The sequence below is a fragment of the Nannobrachium achirus genome (assembly GCF_963921795.1).
Source record: "Nannobrachium achirus genome assembly, chromosome: 11".
NCBI classification, from domain to species: domain Eukaryota; kingdom Metazoa; phylum Chordata; class Actinopteri; order Myctophiformes; family Myctophidae; genus Nannobrachium; species Nannobrachium achirus.
The window spans coordinates 33871060-33895923 of record NC_137820.1 but is presented as its reverse complement, the minus strand read 5'-3'; the positions used below and the strand labels follow the sequence as shown (position 1 = coordinate 33895923).

The 24864-nt window shown below is 45.0% G+C and overlaps 1 protein-coding gene across 1 annotated transcript in view; it reads right to left on the bottom strand.

Annotated features, from left to right (window-relative positions):
- dyrk4 (dual-specificity tyrosine-(Y)-phosphorylation regulated kinase 4) overlaps nt 1-23793 on the bottom strand; it is a gene marked incomplete at its 5' end in the record, with an annotated part of 71884 nt that extends 48091 nt beyond the window's left edge. The window contains one exon of the mRNA XM_080736382.1: nt 23704-23793. Coding sequence (XP_080592508.1) covers nt 23704-23793 — 90 coding nt within the window. The remainder of the gene's footprint in view (nt 1-23703) is intronic.
- Between the last annotated feature and the right edge of the window lie 1071 nt (nt 23794-24864).

The window sequence follows — 24864 nt, the reverse complement described above, 5'->3', positions numbered from 1 at the left end:
TTGTGTATGCATTACCTGCAACACAAAGGACCAGTCCAGCCACTGTTTTTCCCCACTGTTATTTTACCATTTTGATTTGTTTGGTTTATTATTTGTTTATTTGAGGTACGATAGTTTGGCATGATTTTAGGTTGTATTTACAGTGACATATTTTAATTGGTTTTCTCTCCTCCCTCTGTTACAGTGTAACCTTGTTCAAGGCCGGGTCCGCCCTGTTGCACATAGCTTCTCCTCTCTCCTGGGACTGCACTGTGGGACCTTTGGTTTTTACTGGTGTGTACGTTTAATCCCTGGCACTGCGTGTTTTGTATTGAATCTTTTTTATTATTGCATGAGTTATATTGGTGCCAGGCCTGTCCTCTTCTTTCCCTAGCATTGTTGGTAATTAGCATAGTGTGCACGGGCTGACCCGCCCTTCCTTATAGGAGAGTTTTCTGCTAATTTGTCACTTATTAATTAAGTCTTGCCATACTTGCCTGTTTTGCCCTGATGCTTTTATTGAAGTTACATTATTGTATTTGGTAGCTACTTTGTAATAAAGATTTGTACTATTATTCATAACAAAGTGCCTCTGTCGAATTGTTCCTGTTTAAGGGGAAGTTTGGTCACACTACACAGTGTTGTATATTTAAAAGGTCTAAACGTTAAGGGGTTCCTCCTGTCCCCTCTATTTACGGGAGGTGGCGTTGTCAGGCTTATTACGCCGGTACTACATTATGGCGTTGTCGGCAGGATTTAAAGAGGCATTTTGTTTATGAACTTAGGTTTATATTTTATTTTTGGTGAGTGGGAAAACAGTGGTTGGTGTTGGACGGCAGAGGAAGACTCGTGGATTGCCACAATTGACCCGTCCTTGAACCCAAGGCCTGTGGCAGCGACTGGACCCCATTATTGGTTTCGCTGTGATAACCTTTGTCTTTGTCATTATAGCGAAGTGTTGTAAAACGGTGCTGCTGAAATGGGTGATGAACAGGAGGAGGAACTATTGGCTCTGCGTGAGGAGGTACTGAGGCTCAGGGTGGCTAATGAGCAACTCACTCAAGGAAGAGGTGCCAGCTTAGATACAGGTAATACTACTCCTACTACCAGTAGAAATTCTGCCGGGTTCACCCCCAGCGACAATTCGGCTCCAAACGTGCTCGCACCACCAGCTGAGCGTTTTGTCTATATTCAAAGAGAGAGGAGATGCCCACATTTCTCTGGCTCCAAATCTGAACAATCAATCCATGATTGGCTAGAGAATGTAGAGTCATGTTTGAGAGATAGGCACATGAGTGCCAGAGAGAAGGCCCTCTTCCTTTATGACCACTTGGAGGGGGAAGCAAAAGCAGAAATTAGATTTCGTTCATTGGCAGAACGGGAGCAGCCAGATACCATATTGTCCATTCTAAAAGAGCTGTATGGTTCCTCCTCTTCTTTTGTTAGCCTTCAGAAACAGTTCTTTGATCGAAAACAGAAAGAGGGGGAGTCTTTAAAAGAGTTTTCTCATTCCCTATCGGCATTAATCGAGAATATAAAACGTGCATATCCAAATAGGTTGACAGACCTAGATACTCTTGTTCGAGACCAGTTTTTGGAACATGTGCGTGATGTATCCTTGCGACGAGAGTTAAAGAGCATTGTAAGGCAACGCCCCTTGATTTCTTTCTTGGCATTACGTCAAGAAGCCATTAAGTGGGCGGAGGAGGGGGAACGGCCTTCTGGACAGACTCGGGCTGGTCTTCATCACTGCGGGGTTGATGTAGAGGGGGCCTGTCATGCAGTGGGAGGCGGGAAGGGATCTGAGTTTTCAGTGTTGCAGGAACAATTTAAGCAACAGCAGTCACAAATTGACAGCATTATGAAAAGTCTATCTAAAATAGAACGTGTACTAGACCAGCCTGCTGCTCGTCCCTATAAACCAAATCTCCAGTTTACCCCAGAAGGCCTGCCCATCTGCCTCCGTTGCCAGCAGCCGGGACATGTCCTCCGCCAGTGTCGCCAGGGGCCGAGGCCACGTGCATCCAGCATGCCCAGTGTTCAGCCCGAATCAGGCTCAGCCCACCCTGCTGTGGGATCTTCAGGTATGGGTTTTGTTAACAGTGCAAATGTTAGTAACCAGACCATTGGCAATGCTCAACCTACACAGTTTCCACCCTTTTCGACTGCTGCCCAGCAACTTATAGGTAGATGCCCTGAAGTAGAGGTGGAGATGGGTGGGGTAATGGTGAAATGCTTGCTGGACACAGGCTCCATGGTTACTACCATTACAGAGTCATTCTTTAATGACATATTTAAACCCTGGGGTGCCCATAAACTTAAGTCATGTGGGTGGTTGGCATTGAAGGCGGCTAATGGGTTAGCTATCCCCTATGTGGGATACCTAGAGTTGGACGTCCAGGTTCTGGGTAAAAAGATTCCAAGTCGTGGGATTTTGGTTATAAAAGACACTGCCTGTACACCACAGCAACACGCTGTCCCAGGGTTATTAGGGATGAATGTCGTAATAGAGTGCTATAGAGAACTATTCATTGAACATGGGGAAGCTCTTTTTGCCTCGTTATCCACCATTCAGGCAGATGTAAGCTGGGGGTCAGCCCTACGCCACTGTCATAGGATGGAAGCTTGCCCAGTGCTTCCCGAGGGCCGTGTCCGTGTTCTTGACAAGGCAGGGGAGTTTATACCAGCAGGGTCTGTCAAATTTGTTCAAGTTAACTGCCCAAAAGTTCCCCATGCCCCGACAAAAACTATGCTCTTGGAGCCTGGTGGCTCAGATCTTGCCCCTGGTCTGTTGATGTCCCCCGCCCTTGTGACTGTCAGTAATGGTGTGGCATATGTACCTGTGGTTAATGTTGGAGCTACGGGGGCTACTGTCCACTCCAAGCAGGTATTAGGAGTGTTACATCTAGTTGAGGGAGTAGAGGAACCTCAGCTACACTTTGAGGAAGGTAGCAAAGAGGTTGCTCAGGTGACATTGGTCAGTGCACAGGCTGCAGGAGGGCTTCCTCCGACCATCCCTGACTCCATTGCAGCGTTGCACTGGCCAGAACTCCCACCTGTAGCAGAGAAACAGGCAAAGGAGTTATTGGGGAGGTATAGCGAAGTCTTTGCTAAACAGGAGGGAGATATAGGGTGCACTGATGAAATTACACATGAGATACCCCTTCTTGATGAGGCCCCAATCCGTCAAAGATATAGGAGAATACCCCCTACTCAGTGGCAGGCTGTGAAAGACCACATCAAGCAGCTCCTTGATAGTAAAGTGATCAGGGAGAGCAGCAGTCCTTACGCATCCCCCATTGTCTTGGTGAAGAAGAAGACTGGAGAGCTGAGGATGTGCGTGGACTACCGGCAGCTCAATTCTAAAACAAGGAAGGATGCTTACCCACTACCCCGTATTGAAGAGTCTTTGGATGGCCTTTGTGGTGCTCAGTGGTTCTCCACCATTGACCTAGCAAGCGGTTACCATCAGGTCCCTGTAGCTGAAGCTGATAAAGCAAAGACAGCCTTTTGTACACCCTTTGGCCTCTTTGAATTTGAACGAATGCCTTTCGGCTTATGCAATGCCCCTGGGACCTTTCAAAGGCTCATGGAAAGGATCTTCGGTGATCAAAGCCTTCAGTCTGTTCTGCTTTATCTTGATGATGTCATTGTATTTTCCACTTCAATCGAACAGCACTTGAAGAGACTTGAGATGGTCCTCAGTCGACTACAACAGAAGGGGCTGAAAGCAAAACTGAGCAAATGCCAGTTCTTCAGGACAGAGGTGCAGTATCTTGGACACCGGGTGTCCAGAGAAGGAGTAGCAACTGACCCAGAGAAGGTCTCGGCAGTGGCAAACTGGAGGCGGCCCCAGGATGTATCGGAGGTCCGTTCATTCCTTGGCTTCTGTAGCTATTATCGCCGTTTTGTGAAGGGCTTTGCCCAGTTAGCTGCCCCTTTACACCAACTGGTGGCTGATGTCATCAAAGTAGCCAAAGAAAACAGAAAGAGGCCCGCCGCTGTCCTGCCCACCATGTGGACCGAGGCGTGCGAGCGGAGTTTCAGTGACCTGAAAAAGATGTTCACGAGTACACCTATTTTGGCTTTTGCTGATTTCACCAAGCCCTTCGTCTTGGAGGTGGATGCTAGTCATCAGGGCTTAGGAGCTGTCCTTTCACAAGAGCAGCAGGGCAAGTTAAAGCCTGTGGCCTATGCTAGTCGGTCACTGCGGGGTTCTGAGCGCAACATGGAGAATTACAGCTCTATGAAATTGGAGTTCCTCGCATTGAAGTGGGCATTGTCTGAGAAATTCAGAGACTATTTGTTGGGTAGCAAATGCAAAGTTTACACTGACAATAACCCTCTGAGTCACTTTCAAACCCTCAAGCTGGGTGCCGTAGAACAACGGTGGGTTGCCCAATTGGCAGCCTTTGATTTCACAGTGCACTATCGACCAGGAAAGAACAACGGGAATGCTGACTCACTCTCCCGCCAGTACAGTGACCCAGTGAGACGGCTTGAGGAGCCTGACCAGCAGATCCAAGAGGAACCTGAGGTTGTGACACAGCTGCAGATCGGCGCCTTGCCCAGTAGAACGACAGCTGAACTGGTAACCTTACAGAGTACTGATCCAGTTCTAAAAGCTTTTCTTTCTTTCTGGAGGGTGGGAAGGCCACCAAATAAGGAACAGCGGTCACAGCTCCCAGAAGATGTTCGGCTTCTACTGCGGCAGTGGGATCGTATCTTGGAGAAGGACGGCCTGCTGTATAGACAGATCAATGCACCACAAGGGGGTTTACTAACTCAATTTCTTCTTCCCGCATGCCTTCACCTGGAACTTCTAAACAGCATCCATGACCAACATGGACATCAGGGTGTGCGAAGGACCACTGACCTGGCAAGGCAAAGATGTTACTGGCCAGGGATGGGAACGGAGATCGAGAAGTACTGTCAGAACTGTCAACGTTGTGTTCTTTCCAAGGCTGTTCAGCCTGGAGTGAAGACTTACCAGGGTGCCCTCCTTGCCAGTGAGCCATTGGAGGTACTTGCCATTGACTTCACCCTGCTTGAACCTGCAACAGATGGGAGAGAGAATGTGCTTGTGATGACTGACGTTTTCACTAAATACACACAGGCTGTGCCGACTAAAGACCAAAGTGCTGTGACCGTAGCAAAGGTCCTGGTTGACAACTGGTTTACCCGGTTCGGAGTGCCCAAAAGAATACACTCAGACCAAGGGAGGAACTTTGAGAGTGCCCTGATCCGCCAACTCTGTCAGTTGCACGGGATCGAGAAGTCCAGGACCACAACATACCATCCACAAGGAAATGGCCAATGTGAGAGATTTAACAGGACTCTTCACGACCTGCTTCGATCTCTTCCCCCTGAAAAGAAGCGAATGTGGCCAAAGTACATCTCGCAGTTAGTGTGGTCATACAACACCTCTATCCATCGCTCCACAGGTCATTCCCCTTACTCCCTACTCTTTGGTGTACCACCTCGCCTTCCAATAGACTTCCTTCTGGAGGCAGATGACTCTCCTGATACGAGGTCCTGGGATGAGTGGGTCTGTCAGCACCAGGAACGGCTTCAGGTGGCACGAGATCTAGCCCGAAAGAATCTTGGGGAGGCAGCAGAGTACCGCCAGCAACACCACAACCAACAGGTGCGTGATCCAGGTTTCAAGGTGGGACAGTTGGTCTACCTAAAGGATCATCACGGTCAAGGTCGTAGGAAGATCCAGGATGTTTGGTCACCAGTCCTTTATCAAGTGGCCAGAGTGCCGACCGAACCAGGCGGGCCATACACTATTACACTAGCGGATGGCACTGGTAACGTGCGACGTGTCCACCGTACAGAGATGAGGGCAGCACAACTTGAGGCACTACCTTCTGTGCCAGAGGTGACAGAGCCATCTCCTCAGTCTAGCCACCAAGATAAGGACCCTGAGAGTAGTGGAGACGAGGACACCCTGGCATGGATTGGTAGGGAAATGCCAACTCGGCCTGCTGCTGCAACTCAACAGCCCCCTGTATTCAACAGAGCCGAGAGCATGGATAGAGTGGAACACGAGGCCCCTGAAGACGATTCCATTTCATCCCATAGTGGCCAGGAGATGCCCACCATTCGACGCACTACCCGGCCTACCGCTGGGAGGAATCCTAACCCACACAATCTGCCAAGGTCAACAGTGGCAAGCCACAATGCGGGGGTGGTAGGGACTGCTGCTCTATTGGGTCTTGAGACAACAGTTTAAGCCACTGTTATGAGTCAGTTGATCGTCGGGGCGACGACAATTTTTGGGGGGGATGAATGTGGGAATCCAGGTGAGTGCACCTGACCTAGTCACATGATAGGAACCAGGAAGTATAAAAGCCTGGTTCCTCCCTTCAGAAAGCCTTTTTTGACTCTGGTGCAGAGAATGGCATTTCCCTCTCATAGGGTGAAAGAGATCGAGAACACATGTTCACAAATGAAGCAACCTCCAGTGCTGTGCTGAATTCACCGGTTCCTGTGAGATCTGGATATAGAGATACTGTAGCTGTTGGTGCTGATGGTCCCCTGCCTTTGCCCTTGCATTGTGTATGCATTACCTGCAACACAAAGGACCAGTCCAGCCACTGTTTTTCCCCACTGTTATTTTACCATTTTGATTTGTTTGGTTTATTATTTGTTTATTTGAGGTACGATAGTTTGGCATGATTTTAGGTTGTATTTACAGTGACATATTTTAATTGGTTTTCTCTCCTCCCTCTGTTACAGTGTAACCTTGTTCAAGGCCGGGTCCGCCCTGTTGCACATAGCTTCTCCTCTCTCCTGGGACTGCACTGTGGGACCTTTGGTTTTTACTGGTGTGTACGTTTAATCCCTGGCACTGCGTGTTTTGTATTGAATCTTTTTTATTATTGCATGAGTTATATTGGTGCCAGGCCTGTCCTCTTCTTTCCCTAGCATTGTTGGTAATTAGCATAGTGTGCACGGGCTGACCCGCCCTTCCTTATAGGAGAGTTTTCTGCTAATTTGTCACTTATTAATTAAGTCTTGCCATACTTGCCTGTTTTGCCCTGATGCTTTTATTGAAGTTACATTATTGTATTTGGTAGCTACTTTGTAATAAAGATTTGTACTATTATTCATAACAAAGTGCCTCTGTCGAATTGTTCCTGTTTAAGGGGAAGTTTGGTCACACTACACAGTGTTGTATATTTAAAAGGTCTAAACGTTAAGGGGTTCCTCCTGTCCCCTCTATTTACGGGAGGTGGCGTTGTCAGGCTTATTACGCCGGTACTACAAGGCCAATGTAAGAAGGGTGGTATCTGTTCCTTGACCTATTGGGAATGTGTTTGCAAGATTTCACGCACATTGCAGGCTGTGTTCATGATTTGAGGTGTTTTTGGCTTTGGCCACTTTATCGCTGCTTGCAGCTATATTCATTATTTTTTTTTTGTGTGTGTGTGTGTGCACTTCATAGGCATATTAGATAAAGGTCCTTAGATTGTGTGTAGAAAGTTTCATGCAAATTGCAAAAAAAAATCCTACCGGGTTTAAGCGTTTCACAAACTGCTCAAAATGATATAGCGCCCCCCTTTGGCCAATTGGGGTAAGATTGGTTTTAGTGATATTTGGACTAACACTCTACATCTTTGCCAAATGCCATGAACATGTTACTTTGCATGTATGATTTAGAGGCAGAAGAATAATTTGCATAAAACTGCAATATTCATTGAATTTATTTAAAAAAGCATGTTTCAATTTTAAAGAAATCCGATCTGACAGATCTTTAGATATCGGTCCAAAGTTCACGTAAAAAAAGTTTTGTGCACGTGGAGCGAAAATTCCAGAATAAAAGCGGGTTTACGCGTTTTACAAACTGCTCAAAATGGCGGAAAATCGAAGGGCGGAGCTTACTTAACAACGACACAGATGTCTTCCGCTTGAGTCAAAGCACGCGTGTAACAAGTTGCATGTCTTCAAACGAAACGAGTCATGACTTATGCCCGTTTGAAGTTTGAATTTTCAAACGCTTCGTATAGCGCCCCCCTTTGGCCGATTGGAACAAAATTGGTTTCAGTGATACTTTGACTAACCCTCCACATCTTTGCCAAATGCCATGAACGTGTAACTTTGCATGTATGATTTAGAGGCCGAAGAATAATTTGCATAAAACCGCAATATTGATTGAATTATTAAAAAATTATATTTCACTTTAAAAGAAATCCGCCGAGACTAGTTTGACCGTATTGGTCCAAAGTTCATGTGAAAAAAGTTTCGTGCGCGTAACGCGAAAATCCCAGGAGGAGATAGATTTTTACTGTTTTTCATATAATTCCAAATTCTGGGAGACCTAAAGGTCAGAGGTCAAAAGTCAGAGGGTAAAAGTTGTTCGGCATGAGGAGACGCATACGTGTGTACAGGTTTCATGGCTGGACCTCAAACACAGCATGAGCTATACCTGTTCAAAGTTCGCACTTTCGAAGGCTTCCTACAGTGCCACCATTTGGCCGATTGCTGTATAAAATAATAGCACACTTCGCCACTGTAAGCTGAACACATTGATGTTTTTATTTTCATTTTCTCACTAAGTATGTAGGAGTAGAAAGGAACCGAAGTTTTTTGATACTTGCACTGACTGCCTGCCTAGTAAATAATGACAATATCTAAAGTGTGCTCGCCTTATAGGCGAGCCCACAATGACAATATCTAAAGTGTGCTCGCCAGGTACTGGCGAGCCCACAATGACAATATCTAAAGTGTGCTCGCCAGGTACTGGCGAGCCCACAATGACAATATCTAAAGTGTGCTCGCCAGGTACTGGCGAGCCCACAATGACAATATCTAAAGTGTGCTCGCCTTATAGGCGAGCCCACAATAAAATGGTACAAGATGAAAAATAAAACATAATGACCCATGATTATGTTGGTCCGCTTATATCGGTATCGGCCAATGATAGCTATAGAAATGTGTTACTGGAAGAGGGATCGGTATCAAAATATGACAAATCGTAATGGAAAGTATTGGTTTTGAATACCACGAGTCAGTGAAATAAGTGACAATTAATCTTATTCACACACACACAAATCGTCTATTTTCATGTAAACACATCATTTTACCAAACCTAAAGGCCAGTCCGCACCAATGCAACACCTTGCAACTCCTTGCAACATGCAACTAATTGCAAGTTAACCATTATACCCAATGGCAGTTAACTGCATTGGTGCGGTCTGGCTTTAAAGCGGTTTTGTTTCAAGATGTTGCGACTATAGTTACACTGGTGCATTATGGTCTTAAGCATCAGTATTCCAATCAGTTCCATTTCAGTTTGTTTGCACACAACCGTGGTGCCATTAAAGCCTCAGGACTCATATCTTAATGTGATAACATGCAACACTTTGCAAGTTCAAAATGCCATTGCTCAGAAATTTTCATTTGTTTGTTGTCAGGATGGTGGAGCCCCGCACAGTGGTGGGTGTTCTCAGATATGTACAGGCTGTGTGTGTGTGTGTGTGTGGGAGCAGCCAAGCACGGCTCTACAGCCAGACTAGGAGAAGTGCTAGAACCGTGATCTTTAAATAGAGGCGCTCGGAAAAGTCCCTGAGGGTCCATCATCACCGCTATACGGTAGCTAGTGTGTGTGTGTGTGTGGGGGCAGGTGTTCAGCCAGGCCACAGCAGGGCTGCATGTGTGTTGATGTGTGGACATGATGAGGATAATAAACCAGTAGGTGGGACAAAATCCCTGTGCCTAAGTCAAAGTATAGATAGATACTCCTGGTCAAATGTGATTCAAGTGCAAGTGAAAGCTTTGTACTTCAGTTAAAGTACTGAAGTATTTGCTTTTAAAAACACTTAAAGTGATCCCTGACTAATACGACAAATATGCCTTAATACATAAATGTCATGTGTGATCTAGCCCTATGGAATTTATGTCATGCATGTGAAAATAAAAACAAACTTAATACTTCATATGGTTAATATGAGCATCAACTCAATATATGTGTTTTTTGCACATGCATGCCATAAATTCCATAGGGTTAGATCACACATGACATTTATGACATCATCAACTTGCGACAGGCATTTCTCCTGTTGAGTGAAAGATTAGCTATTTCTTGAAGAAATAAAATATTGAAGGTGTTTTTAATTTTACATTGTAGTTATAGAGGACAATTATAATGTATTAAGGCATATTTGTCGTATTAGTCAGGGGTCACTTTAAGTATTCAATAGTAGGTTTATTTTTGATATACCTAAAGGGATAGTTCCCCCCCAAAATGACTACTCACCCCATGGAAACTTGAATTCATGGATTGTTCTTTTTGGAGCTGTGTGGAACACAAGCTCCCCTATACGTGGCCGTGTGTGTAGGTATGTGGGTGGGTATGTGGGTATGTGGGTGGGTGGGTGGGTCTGTATGTAGCCTGTATGTAGTAACCCTGGGTGACCAGAGAGGTGCTGTTGAGTCTAGCCTGCCCTGAGCATCAACTGCAATACACACACACACACACACACACACACACACACACACACACACACACACACACACACACACACACACACACACACACACACACACACACACACACACACACACACACACACACACACAGCTCCACTTCGAACAGAGGTTCGATTTTTTTTTTACATTCCTAAGCCAGTCATTTGAGGAGACGCTATTGTGTCTCCATAGGGAACAAAGCGGGCTCTTAGTGTTCCATAGGGGAACATACAGTAGGGCTGGTCATCAAATTACTGGCTTAGGAATACGGCAAAAACTAAAAGATATCCATGAATTCAAGACTTCATGCGGTGAGTAATCGATAGGAAAAAGGTTATTTTTTGGGTGAACTATCCCTTTAAGTACAAATTATGAAGAACATTTTCTTTTTAAAATCAATACATTGCTGTATAAAATTGTGACTCTGGAAAACAGATTTTCCAGTGAAGTGAAATGACCTGATATACAAGCTTACAATGCATTGCATCCTGTGTGAGCTTGTAGATCAGCTATTTTCGCCGCAGTACATTGCAGCACGATGGAGTGTAACTGAGCTGACATGGTCAGAGCTGGTGCTATCCACACAGATGCTCTTCTTTTTGAGCTGATATGTGTGGGTCAGCAAACACTTTTAAACTTTGTGTCATGCATTAGTAAAGTCAAATTATGTTTTCAACAGATCACTTAAGTTCTCCTGAGGAACTCTTTCTACAAAGGAAAGGAACTAAAACACTTTTAGCCTGGTGTCACTTTTGGGCATGTCAGAAAGCAAAATGAAAATTCTAAGATTTTCAAAAAAGCATTTTGTCACCTTTTCACTATTCATCGTACAATGAAATATATAGCTGCTGTTACCTTGTTATTGCGTTGCATGACTGTGAACCCACAGAGCGCTCCGATGTAACCTATAGATTACTGTTCCCTCAGAGGAAAATCCTTTCCATACTTTTCCATATGTTATAAAAAGAAACAGATCTGATTAATGATCTGGTGACATGTGGCTGACACTGGAATGAGTGGAATAGAGCTTATATGCCTGATTTATACTGGAAACTAGCCGATCTACAAGCTCACAATGTGTCACGTTGCGACACGTTGTGAGCTTTTAGATTGTCTGTTTTCGGTGCGAGACGCACTGTGCAAGTATAAATCGGGCTCTAGATGACCACCCTTTCAGTCTGGCTGGGGTGGGGATGTGTGTGTATGTGTGTGTGTGTGTGTGTGCGCGCGTCACAGTGCATGTGCGTGCGTGCTAGTGTGTGTGAGGAAATAACTTCAATGCACCAATGATAATCTACAGCATGCTCCAATGGCCAGACCATCAGGCCAAAATGCATTATTCAACTAACCACTCAATTGTAGAGAGACTATTAATTCCTATTCTTGGGTGACCGGAGCCCCCTAGGGTTCTATACTAGGATCCCGCTCCCTTTTTAGCTGCACACCTAAATATCGTCACCGAAAATAGCAGGTCTTCAAGCTCATAAGATCCATTCTTTTCCGTGGATGCTCAACCCCCAGAATAGGGATGCTGTATATAGGGCTCAAGTGCTTATTCAAAATAGAAATAAACCCACATACAGTATTATTTGTTAACTATGAAAACCGGCACATTTTGCCCGTATCTCTGTCACGCCTGACACTGTGGTTCCCCTGACACATCACTGTGTCATCACAGGTGACATCACTGAGTGTCAGGGGAACCAATTTAACAGACTGAGTTTGCCGCTCTGACATCACTCTCTGACTTCACTGTGACGTCAGGGAAAACACACTAACATCTGATTATGTGTATTCTGTATTTATGTTTGTCAGTATTTGTCGATTTGTGTAAGGGGTCCACAGTGGAAATAAGTCGATGTGTATATGATCCTCATCTGTCTTTTTAACCTCCTTTATGTTGACTGAAAGCAATTCAATAAATCAAATCAATCAATCAAAGTGGGGTCCAGGGACCCTCAAGGTTCGTTGAGGGGTTCCAAACGGACTCCTTACGGACCTGCAGCTTTGAGAGTGTACAAATATGGATCTCCATATATGGGTTTGCCGAATGGAGCCGTTCCATTTGTGCACTTTCAAGGACTAACGAACGGTTCGAGAAGCAGTGCATGGTAATAACGTCCCGTGTCATTCTCAGGAGACGGGTGAGCAGGGATGCTGTCCAGTTACTGTAATGTGGGTCACCTGTGAAGGTGATGTCATTGTCACCACATGTGCCAACGGACAACCAGTGACTGCAGCATGCCAGAGGGAGAGCGAGAGAAAGATAGAGAGTGAGAGAAAGAAAGAAAGAAAGAAAGAAAGAAAGAAAGAGAGAGAGAGAGAGAGAGAGAGAGAGAGAGAGAGAGAGAGAGAGAGAGAGAGAGAGAGAGAGCGAGAGAGAGAGAGAGAGAGAGAGAGAGAGAGAGAGAAAGAGAGAGAGAGAGACATGAAATGGCCAAATATAGACACACGTTGCTGGACTGAATGGAAGACAAAGATGCTCACAATGAGCCATCTTATTGTGTCATGAATGTCTATGAGTATCAGTCGATCCACCTCTTTACACATAGGTTTGCAGAACCAGACACCAAAGGACATAATAACGCTTTAAACACTTGAACCCTATCCATCCATATTCCTCTGCAATAGCAGATCTACAGTACAACCTCACACAACAACATGTTGAGGGGGCCTAGTATGTAGAGCACTTGGGAATCCGGTCATTTAAGTGTTATGGGGTTTAAGTGGTTTCACTTTCAACCAGACTTTCTTGTTTTAGGCCTGTCATTGTGGTGGAGAATGTTCAAAGAATTTCAAGTTTCTTTTCAATAAATGTAAAAAAGAAAAAGAAGATCTTGTATTGTAGCCTATAAGCTATTTTTGAAACAGGACTAAGGTGGTAAAACTCAGGTATGGAGGCAGCAGGTCTCAGTAGTAACAGCAATGTGAATCGTGACTGTTTTTTTGCCAATGTATAACTACCCCCCACTGAGGCTCTCCTGTGCACAGTGCCAGGGGCGTCACACCAAATTCTGGGCCCTGGGTACAAGGATTCACTGCGGGCCCCCCATGAATGTTAACTATTGAAAAATAGCAGATATACAAGCTCACAGCGCGGCACCGAGTGCCGCGCTGCGAGCTTGTCAGCTTGTATATCTGCTATTTTTGAAAAAATCGTGAAAATGTGCGCAAGACACCTATATATGTCAGTGGTGCTCAAACCTTTTCATGTCAAGGACCCCCAAAATTATATGTATTTGGCCACAGATCCCTATCTCAAAACATTTAGTTCCAGGGACCCCCCAGAAGCACAATTTGAGATACAAATGTTCGCTTAAAAAACATATATTATTCAAAGATTTGCACACATTTTCACCACTTTTCAAAAATAGCAGATCTACAAGCTCGCAGTGCGGCACTCGGTGCCGCGCTGTGAGCTTGTATATCTGCTATTTTTCAATAGCTAAAGTATAAAATAATTAAGGCCCCTCCACCACCTTGGGCCCTAGTAACCCACTTTCCTACCCCTTGTGACGCCCCTGCACAGTGCACGTGTGATGACGAGTATGCAGAGTATAGGAATGGGGACTTTTGAGAGGCCAGGAGGGGGAGAGGGGATCATCCCAACACGTGTGTGAGATCAGCCTTGGCTTTCTTCACGTTCTTTAAGCCTTAAGGCCAAGTTTAAGGGCCAGTTGGTCACAAGGTCATGAAGTAAAACCAAGATTAACCGTAAATTGGTAAACAACAGCAGACTGCTAGACTGTGAAAAACTCAACTCACATGCATCGTCAGATATCAAACATATAACAAACTCTTATCACGATTTTCTAACTTAAAAACAAAATGAATGCCCCCTACTTGATCATACAAAGGTGTCACACAAAACCGTCAAAAGTAGCAGATCTACATGCTTGAAAGATGGCACGAAGCAGCACGTTTCAAGCTTATAGATCTGCATTTTTTTACTTTGAATCCTGAAAGGTAGGCCTATACAGTTTTGACATAGGCTACAAGAGGAGATACAGTATGATCCTTTTATAAAATGATTAAATGATCATTGATAGACCTTTGCTCATTATGAAAATGACACCCTGTCTTTGCTTACAACCCTACACGTTGAAATGCCGCAAACACATACAAATTGATCAATGAAACCATTATTAGTATAGTCTGCAATCTATATCACTGCATTATTTTATTTCCAGTGAACATTCCAACAATGGACAGTACAGCCAGATCCATATAGGTCCAAAAAAAGAGATGGGAGTTAAATTTGTTGGTTGCTATTTAAGGTGTGAAAAATACACCGGAACGGAACACATACAGTTAGTATAGACTTACACCGACTGTCAGCACACAACAAATAGGCTAAGCATGGCTAAAGAACGACACAAATAGAATTATGGAATTTGGATCATATTAGCCTATATTATGGTCACAATGAGATCAAGGGCTGGATTTGGTAGGCTATACCAGTGTTTCTCAACCTTTTTTCTGCATGGGCACACTTTTCATGTCCCACGAATCCATGGGCACACCATCAGGAAGAAACCTTGTATCTCCAAGTTTCAAATAAGTTTCTTTGCAAAGTAAAGCCCTGCTTCATCATACAAGGCTGTCGCACAACAGTAGTGAAAACAGCAGATCTACAAGCATACAACGCCTTGCACCGCAAGGCGTTGTGTGCTAGTTTAAATCATTTTTTAAATGATAAATACAATACATGGCTTTCAAGCAGTTTCAAGGGGCACACTTGACCCTTCTCAGGGGCACACCAAAGGTCCCCAGGCACAGTGGTTGAGAAACACTGGCCTATATTATGATCACAATGAGGGCTGGATTTGGTAGGCTATACAGACAGACAGTAGCCTATGTTAACTTGGGGAATTCCCCATCTTTTCATACACAGCAGTTTACAGACCATATAGCCTAAGTTCACATAAGTAGCCTAGCCTAAATACACAAATTCTCAAAAGAAATCATCTTACTTGCATATATGTCAAATGCTTATTGATTTGGTTGATTAAAATGTAGGCTATACAAGCAATACAATATAGCTATAAATATTACAGAGAGGATTACACATAAAGTATAATAAAATACCTATATTTCCAATGCCACATTAAATATTAAAGCTTTTTTAATGAAGATTTGGGGATAAAACCATGCATAGATGAATTCACACATTCCAGCAAGCAACATTCCTCACCTTGTTATTTATTTCTGGCAGCATACTGTTTTTTTTTAGAAGTAAAAATGTTACTTCCAAATAGATAATAGTCCAGTAGCAGGCCTATATAGTCTCAAAAAAGGGAAATGATAAAATCCAAGATAGAAACCCTGGTGCAAAAAACCATTATATCCACCGGCGTGTCAATCCAACAAGCTGCACGTATACGGACTTTTATGTGTCCAAGACAAACTTCCGAGTGCAGTCTAGTGTAGGCTGCTATCTTACTTTACACCAGCGCTCCCGACGCAAACGCTGTCACAATGAATAGCCTGCTCATAATTTCACGCATAGATCCAGCATCCAGGGTCAATTAAAGTGATGTCGTCAGCGGCGCAGATTAACGAGGGGCGCAAGCTGTTTAGTGCGGCGGTCTGGAGGAGCCACCTGTTCTGTTATATGTCCTCTCTGCCGCTGACAGCTTGCACTCCCAGTTATATATTTGTTTTGGTCGGTTTCGTGTCGTCACCCACACACACACACGCACACACACAGGCACACAGGCACAGCACACGCCGAATGACTGATGCGTGGATGAACACCGAGCTGCTACAAGCGTGCACGGAGGAGAGGAGAGGAGGAGAGCAGAGGAGGGGAGAGGAGGGCAGGGCAGAGGAGAGGAGAGGCTTGAAAGGAGAGGACCGTGCACCGTGCACACAGCGTGCTCCCACGTACACATACGTTCCCACGCCATCAAGTAACAGAGGACTCCAGTGGTTCTCAACCTTTTCAGGCTGTGATGTGAGCCAAGTGTGGGACGGACATACATACAGCACATAGGCTACATACAGACAATGAGACAAAGACAAATTGTCAAATAAGAAAGAGGCAAACATTTTTAAAATAGCCGATCTACAAGCTCGTTTTGTTTAAGTAGCCCAGGGCCAGTGATATTCAACTGGCAGCCCGCAGCGCGGGCCAAATTCGGCCCAAGCGGAGCATTCTTGTGGCCCCTGGAGAGCATTCCATATTCCAATGTATTAACAAATTATTATTGGATGGTTGGTTGTACAGGATGACCATTTTGAATGTTTCAATTTCTTTTTTCACTATGGAACTAGGGGGGCAGACCTCTATTCAGAAACACCCCCACTTAAAAACACCCCTATTCAGAAACACCCCCACTGAGGTTAGGGTTAGGGTTTAGGTTAGGGTTTAGGTGACACCTCTATTTAGAATAATGGAAGTCAATCTTCTGAGGTAGCTCGTAACCTCGGGTCACCAGGCTTTCTGGGAGAAATCCTGGTCTTCGTTTACTAAACAGGTCGTTTGATCCGGTCTAGACCGGATGGCATCCTGCGTCATTTTGTTGTCAAAATGGACTACGCTTTGGCAGGAAACACCAAACCGGAATCAACCCAAAACAACAACTTTTTTTGCGCTAACCTCGCGTCACCAGGCTACGCATGCGCTAACTGGGTTAAAACTGATTCCGGTTTGGTGTTTCCAGCCAAAGTGTAGTCCGTTTTGACTACAAAATGACATGGACGCCATCCGCTCCCGACCGGATCAAAAGCCAGAAATTGGAAGTGATCCCAGGCTATAGGTAGCTCGGCAACATACAAGCGCTAAACAGATGAATTCTGAGTGCAGTTCATCCATCCATTTGAAACCATTTCTGGGTCTTGAGTGGATGTTGTCCATTTGCTCCAAAGAATTGATTCACCTGGATTGTGTCCATCTTCCATCTCCTCCATCATCATCCACTTCAAACACATCTAGTACTCTTAAAGTGATCCCTGACTAGTAAGCCACGTAGGCTTTAACTCTTTGAGTGCCAGCGCCCTCTAGGGGCCAAAGAATGCCAGCGCATCTCTCATAGGCGAGCGCTTTAGCTTCCAGGACTTCACCTTCCAGGACCTGACGTGCTCACGTTCATGCACGGCATGGAAATGTCCCGGATGAAGATGCTAACAGAATGGCTATTCCCATTTTGTCATCTAAAAGATCATTTTTGGGCGATTTCGCCGTAAATAAACCTCGCGCCGCTTCCCTAAAACACAAAAAAGAGATATAAGCCTTTAAAGATGCGGTCTTTCATTGGATTAGGCGGAGATTGGCGATTGCGTTCGCAAATTAAGGCCGGCCGGGAGGTTGCTAGCTTTCGGCTAGTAGCTAGAAAAATCAGGCCAGGCTTCAGAAGGCCTCTTATCATTTTATTCATTTAATTAAATAAAGCCGAACTACTTCGGGATCGGCACACTCGTGTACTCATCGGAAGCGGCGCCGAACATCGGGTGAACATTGGGGAGCTCAAAAATGTATTTTAAACCATTTTTAATGGAATATATCGTCGGACAGAGTAGAACGGCTAGCTGGCTAGCGGCTAGCGAGCCAGGACCACCCACGACTCTACAAGCAGCTCGGGGTAAGTGAATTAATAAAAAAAAGATTGTATTGGATTGAAATAAAGCCGAACTAGTTCGGGATCGGCACCAGATGAGTTATTATGTTATAATAACCCTCTTCAACCAAAATATACCATTAAAAAGAATTACAATATATTCCTTCGAGAGAAAAAAGTTCATATTTTCAACCCATGGGGGAGCCATTGCATTGTCCGTGACAAGCAGTGATGACGTAGAAGATGTTTTTTAGCTGGTCGGGCCCATATAAAATGGCGGTGTAAACACGTTTTAAATGTTGAATTAAACACTTTACAGGCACGGCAAAACATCCTACTTGATATGAACAGAACAGAAAAGCACCACACTACTAACTACAGTTAATCTGAGCATCAAGACAATGTTTTAAATATTGTAAAGAGAACGTTGTTTTGACGTTCCATATTAGCCCTATGGGCCCGACCAGCTAAAAAACATCTTCTACGTCATCACTGCTTGTCACGGACAATGCAATGGCTCCCCCATGGGTTGGAAATATGAACTTTTTTCTCTCAAAGGAATATATTGTAATTTGTTTAACTCATACAGTGCCGCCGGCCACAAGGGGCGCTAGAGTGCCAGAAATGTCTCTATAGACCTTCGCTCTAGCTTCCGTCGACACTGTCCCAAGTGCCTTGGGATTTCACTCCAGCCAATGCTATGGGTGACTAGAGGAGGAAGCGTAGCCAAAATGCTAACCCATTTAGAAGCCCGATCTAAATCTATTTCAGTCGCAAAAAACTTTCTCTTTGGGTCTGGGAACACAATCCGGAGAAAATCCTGTCTAAAGATGTGATTTAGATGCGGCCGTTAGCGCGACTACGGCCCGTGTATGGCCGAGTGTTGGCCCGGACCATGGATGGACGTTTAGACCGGGGCTTCGTTGAGGCCTCCGATTAAATAATTCATTTTATTAAATATCCCGGACTAGTTCGGGATAGGCAACCTGGAATACGTCGCGCCGCCGACAGTAAAGATTGAGTTTTTTTTGGGGGGCTCTAAACTTTATTTTAAACCATTTTCAATGGAATAAATCGTCGGACCATCTAGCGTCTCTCGTTGGCTAGCGCTGGACGAGCAAGGACCTCCCACGTTGCTCCAAGCAGCTTGGGGTAAGTAAAATAGCAAATAAAATATTGGATTGGATTGAAATAAAGCCGAACTTGTTCGGGATAGGCACTAATAGGGTTAATGGTATATTTTGGTTAAAGAGGGTTATTATAACATATCACTTTAGGGATCACTTTAACAATCGGGTGCAAAAAAAAAAAACTTTCATTCACGTAAACACGTCACCTTGCCAGCCTGCCTCAAATACTCTTCCCGCAAAGACGCTTCCATGCCAATGACCCTTGCAGAACATAAATACTGTATCTACTTCCTCTTTTCTTAATATTCAAAATCTAAGCCTGGCACTATAAAGGACTGGCACAGAAAACATCAAAATGTATGAGTATGAAGCAGGCCCTGATAAGTTACCATAGCCTATTGGACATACATGTCCATTGTTTTGTCTTATCGGACATACAGTATAGCACACAGCAAACGGTCAAACAATTAACCATGACATTTTTTATTCATTTCTGACTACAATTGTGGCCCGCTGCCTAAACCACTGCCGTAGCCCAATCAGGGACCAGCATTTCTGGCAACGTCATCATTAACAGCCAATGAGGGACCAGCATTCCTGGTGATGCCAGTGGTGGGTGATGTCACTGCATGGCATCGCCAGTGGTGAGCGTACCTCATGGCACGCTCTGCACAAAGTGCAAGTTTGCACCTCGACAGAGTGCAGTTCTAGTTTTTATTTTATTTTTTATTAAAAAGATCTTAAAGTCCTTAAACTGTCACTTTACTGGGGGGAATCACGTGGGGGATCCCTTGGGGGTCGCAACCCACAGGTTGAGAACCACTGGACTAACAATCAGCACTGCGACCTGCTTGATTGAAGGAGCACAGAAGGAAGGGACACAGGAGATGGATGGGATTATTATTATCCATCAGTGCTGTGTGTGCTGCTTCAGCAATCAGCCGCTGTAGGGCCTCTCATCTAGTCCCATCACTCCCAGTACTCCTCCTCACAGCTGGGGCATTCATTTATTGCCACAGGTCTCATTTCTCTCTTTTAACGTCAATAACCCGAGCACAGCCAGAACTCAATCTAATATATCGGTGTAAGAGCCGGCACACATAGACATCAAAGGGGGCCCTTTTATCCGTCTGCAAAAAGTGCCCTCTCCAGACCACAAATGCATTTTTTAGCGGAGGTAAACCGCTCCTAAGAGTGGCTGTGCCTGTGTCTGTAGCCTATTTCCTTCCTGTGTGTACGTAGCATCATGTTTGTCTAGAGATGTCATATGTCGTATGTCTGTAGCCTTTTTCCTCAGCGTTTTGCCATAGCAAAACGTGTGTGTGTAGCATAGCCTGTACATCCTAGACTCAAATCCTAGTCTGAAGACGTTATGCAAGCACGACCACCGCTCACTTCACATTGGGTGTGATTTTTTACTATGGTGAAAGAAACGCAAATGCCCCCTTTCCATGCCGGAACTTTAATGCAACATCTTATGTTGAAAGAATTGCCCTCTCTGTGTAGAAGTCAAGCATTGAAAATAGCCAACCTCTAAGCTCGCAACGCGCCGCAGCGCGACAGCTTGAAGGTCTGCTATTTTCAATATTTTCACCATAAGGCCCTTTTGGAAATTTCAGCCCTTGCCCCTCTAACGTTCTCTGCACGTCCCTGCTATACAGGGATCGTCCATCCTCCTATCAGGGCCTCTCAGAGGTGGGAGGCTCCTTCAGATCTCATGAGTCACAAAGAATGCATCATAACATAACGTCGCACACCAGTGATTCTCTCTATAGATTCTCTTCAATAGCCTCTATGTCATAGACACACATAGACACACTTTTGGGCACACTTTTCATGTCCCAAGAATCCATGGGCACACCAACATAATACGGAGGTGTAAATATCGTCACTGTTGGAAAGAAACCATGTATCTCCAAGTTTCAAATTTGTACGTTTCTTCGCAAAGTAAAGCCCTGCTTCATCATACAAGGCTGTCGCACAACAGTAGTGAAAACAGCAGATCTACAAGCACATCTACAAGCTGCGAGGCGTTGTGGCGTTGCGTTGTGTTGTGCTTGTAGATCGGCTGTTTTCACTAGTTTAAATCATTTTTAAAATTATAAATACAATACTGGCTTTCAGGCAGTTTCAAGGGGCACACTTGACCCTTCTCAGGGGCACACCAAAGGTCCCCAGGCACAGTGGTTGAGAAAAACTGCTCTATGATGATATGCCACAGATCCCTTTTGATCACATTTGTATCCTTGGGACCATAATCTAAGATTGTATTGGTCAGGTACAGTGTATGGTCTGTTGTTTGGTCAAGACAAGAGTTTCTGTACTGTCTGTGAACTGTCGGTATAGAGATAACAGTGAATATACAGTGAACACCCTAGGTGGGGTTGGCGATAGGGCCTTTCTGTGTGGAGTTTGCATGTTCTCCCCGTGTCTCCTAGGGTTGATACCCTCACAAAAACATGCAGTAATCCTGGTCTCAATAATTCCTCCCCCTGGCCAGCCGGGGCGCCTGATGGAGGGGAAAGGAACTGGTTGGAATAACGTGTTCCTTCCACGCGCTGCGTCCAAACCAGGGAAATCTCCACTGTCAGGTGAAAAGAAACAACTTGGACATGAGGTCAGTCCGTTGTCTCCCCAGGCGCGGCAGAGGGAGAGCAGAGCCCAGGATTACATAGGCAATTGGCACTGGGTGAAAAATGGGTTACAAAATTGTGGGATAAAAATGTGTAAAAAAAAAAAAAAAGTAATAAAATAAAATAAAAGAGATAACAGTGAAACCCTGAGCTTCAATATAGCCATTCTTGTACGTTCTCTAGTTGTGTTTACTACATGTACGTGTAATAATGGTGAAGGTTAACCATACATTTTTTAACTGCGGGGACCCCCTGGCAGGAACCCAGTGCCTGCTCATATAATCCAGAATTACCGCTGGAATAGAACCCTACAACTGGGAGGTAACAACGCTGCTGAGACATGCTAATGTTTAACTTTGTCCATGCCAGAACTAGGTTATTAACCCATAGGTCAAATTGATTATCAATAACACAAGCTGTTCAATAGTACAGTTCTGCTGAAATGGCACAATTTTAGACCGTCCCGTTTCATTTATTCGGGTTATGTTGGCTGAGCATATTTGCTCTATACTTCCAGCCTGAATTTACATTTCCTTTCACTCCATGGACAGAATTTGGCCCGGGACAGTATATCAGCTCATTTAGCTGGGGACCCCCTGGAACCCCTGCCTTCAATGACCCCTGTGGGTCCTCCGACCCCATTTTGAGAACCACTGTATTAAGAAGCACAACCCATGGGAACTGTAATTGTTTCAAGTGAAACATTAGATGTAATTAGAAGACGGGTGCTAAAGAGAAGAAACCACATTGTCAGGTGCAATGAATTAACAGGAGCAATGAATTAAACCACACATGCCCCCCCCCTCTCTCTGCTGGAGCGCAGATGGAGGACACATTACCGCCTGCATGGCGTCTATCACCCAGGTGACGTACCAACAGTACACAGTAAAATCCCTAGTGTTAATTTGTGACAGTTAACAAGTCCATTTTTACACTTTCATTCCCTTAAATGAGCAGCCTGCGGTGATAGCTGAAGCATAACCTCACTGACACTCTATATGGAGCCAGGACTGCCAGACACCAAGGTAGCCAAAAAGAACTGAACGATTCTCCAGTTGGAGGCTTGACCACTTAAGCTCTATACTTTATACTTCGTCGTACGATGTTGGCAAATATAGACCATCTACAACATGTGGTGGTTCACAAACATTTTAGCTCGAGACCCAAAAGAGAAATGTGACGTCTCCCTTGGACCCAAAATAGTGAAATACTACTTTTATGGAATCTATTATATCGTCGTTGTCGGGTGGAAACCTTGTATCTCCAAGTTTCAAATGTGTACGTTCTTTCGCAAAGCAAAGCCCTGCTTCATCATACAAGGCCGTCGCACAAAAGTAGTGAAAACAGCAGATCTACAAGCACACAACGCCTCGCAAGCACACAACGCCTCGCGGTGCGAGGCGTTGTGTGCTTGTAGATCGGCTGTTTTCACTAGTTTAAATCATTGTTAAAATGATAAATGCAAAACCAAAGGTTTTGGACATAAAAGGTCTTCACCCGACAACGACGATATATTTTTTAATTCATGAAATTCTCCTGAACATTTTTCTTTCTTTAATAAGGAGACGAAGAAGGCCAATGCACACCTCAAAGGTTGGTGACAGGTGTAAGGCAACCAAAAAGGTGCAAATGTTCAGAAGGGCAAATCAAAGAAAGAGGTCCCTCAGGACAGGCAAGGTCTAACGACCGAAACGTCGACTTAATAAAGAGCATCCTTTTGGTAAGCTCCAGACAGTCTGCGGGACCGCTCTCTTGAACTGTTAACAGAGATCCCATTCTGAAAAATAAATAAATAAATAATCTTTTGAAATAATACCCCCAAAATGGGTTTGGGAAACACTGATCTACAAGCTGACAATGTTGTAAAAAAATAAATATGATAATAATGATGAGGAGGGTGGTTGTATTGGGGGTCTCAGAACGTACCTCTGGCTGGACCCTCCTGTTGCGGCTCCAGCAGCAGCCCTGGAGGAGGTTAAAGCCACAGAAGGCAGATGAGGTCCCGTCTCCTCCCATCGTCCGCCTCGTCCATGCTGTCACCACCACCACCACTCTAGAGTCCCACCCAGCTCAGCCTCCAGTTGTGTGCACACCTCCTCAGAATCCCACCCAGCTCAGCCTCCAGTTGTCTCCACACCTCCAGTTGTCTCCACACCTCCTCAGTCAGACCAAACAACGCAGCGGCCACTTTTGTAACTCGGAAGCTGGGATGACACTGAGGCTATATAGCCTCGATCCGAGGTTTGTTCAGTGTAGTTAGTGCAAGACGTCTGCTTACGTCGGTCGACGTCTTCGTTATGTAAATCTTCCCCTCTTTTCGAAAAATAAATAAATATATATATAAAACAATTGACGCAACTAAAAGGCATTCATTTCCGCAACTTTTCCTAGTCTTCCTCCGGAGATGCTGCACAGTTTGCCCGGGCGCTCTTTGCACGTAAGTGGCTCTGGATCAGAGCATCTGCTAAACGCCTAAACCGTAAATTGTAAGTTGATGCAGCACTTTAACTGTGTGGCGATCCTCCACGCCTAAAGTCTCAGAGAACTTTGGACTTGAGCAGGGAGATTTATTGTTTCTTCACGTAAGGCCTCCTGTCCTCTTCCAGTCTGTGACAGGACTCAGAGCCTCTAGAATGTCTTTTCTTTCTTCTTCTTATTCTCCTTCTTCTTCTTCCTCTTCTTCTTCTTCCTCTTCTTCTTCTTCTTGTGGCTGATCCTGGCTTACTTCTCTCTACTCCGGGACACAGACATAGGAGCGTAGTGGCAAGGAGAGGCAGTCTGCTGGCAGACAGCAGGAGGATGCTGTGGGTTTGTGCTGCTGTTACAAGGGAAGGAGAGCTCTGTCTCTCCGGCTGCGTGTGACGCGCGGGCGCTACGCGACGAGGGACCCATCTCGAGACACCGGGTGACTGACTTCCTGCGAGAAGGGCCTCTGGAGGAGGGGGTGCAGGAGAGAGATGGAGGAGGACAACAGCGCCTCTCTTCCTCCCAGGTGGGCTCTTCTTCTTCTTCACACAGAGCTGAGGAAGTGAGTCGGGGGCGGGGAGATCGAGACACGCCTCGTAACGGGGGTCTCAGGTGGCCACG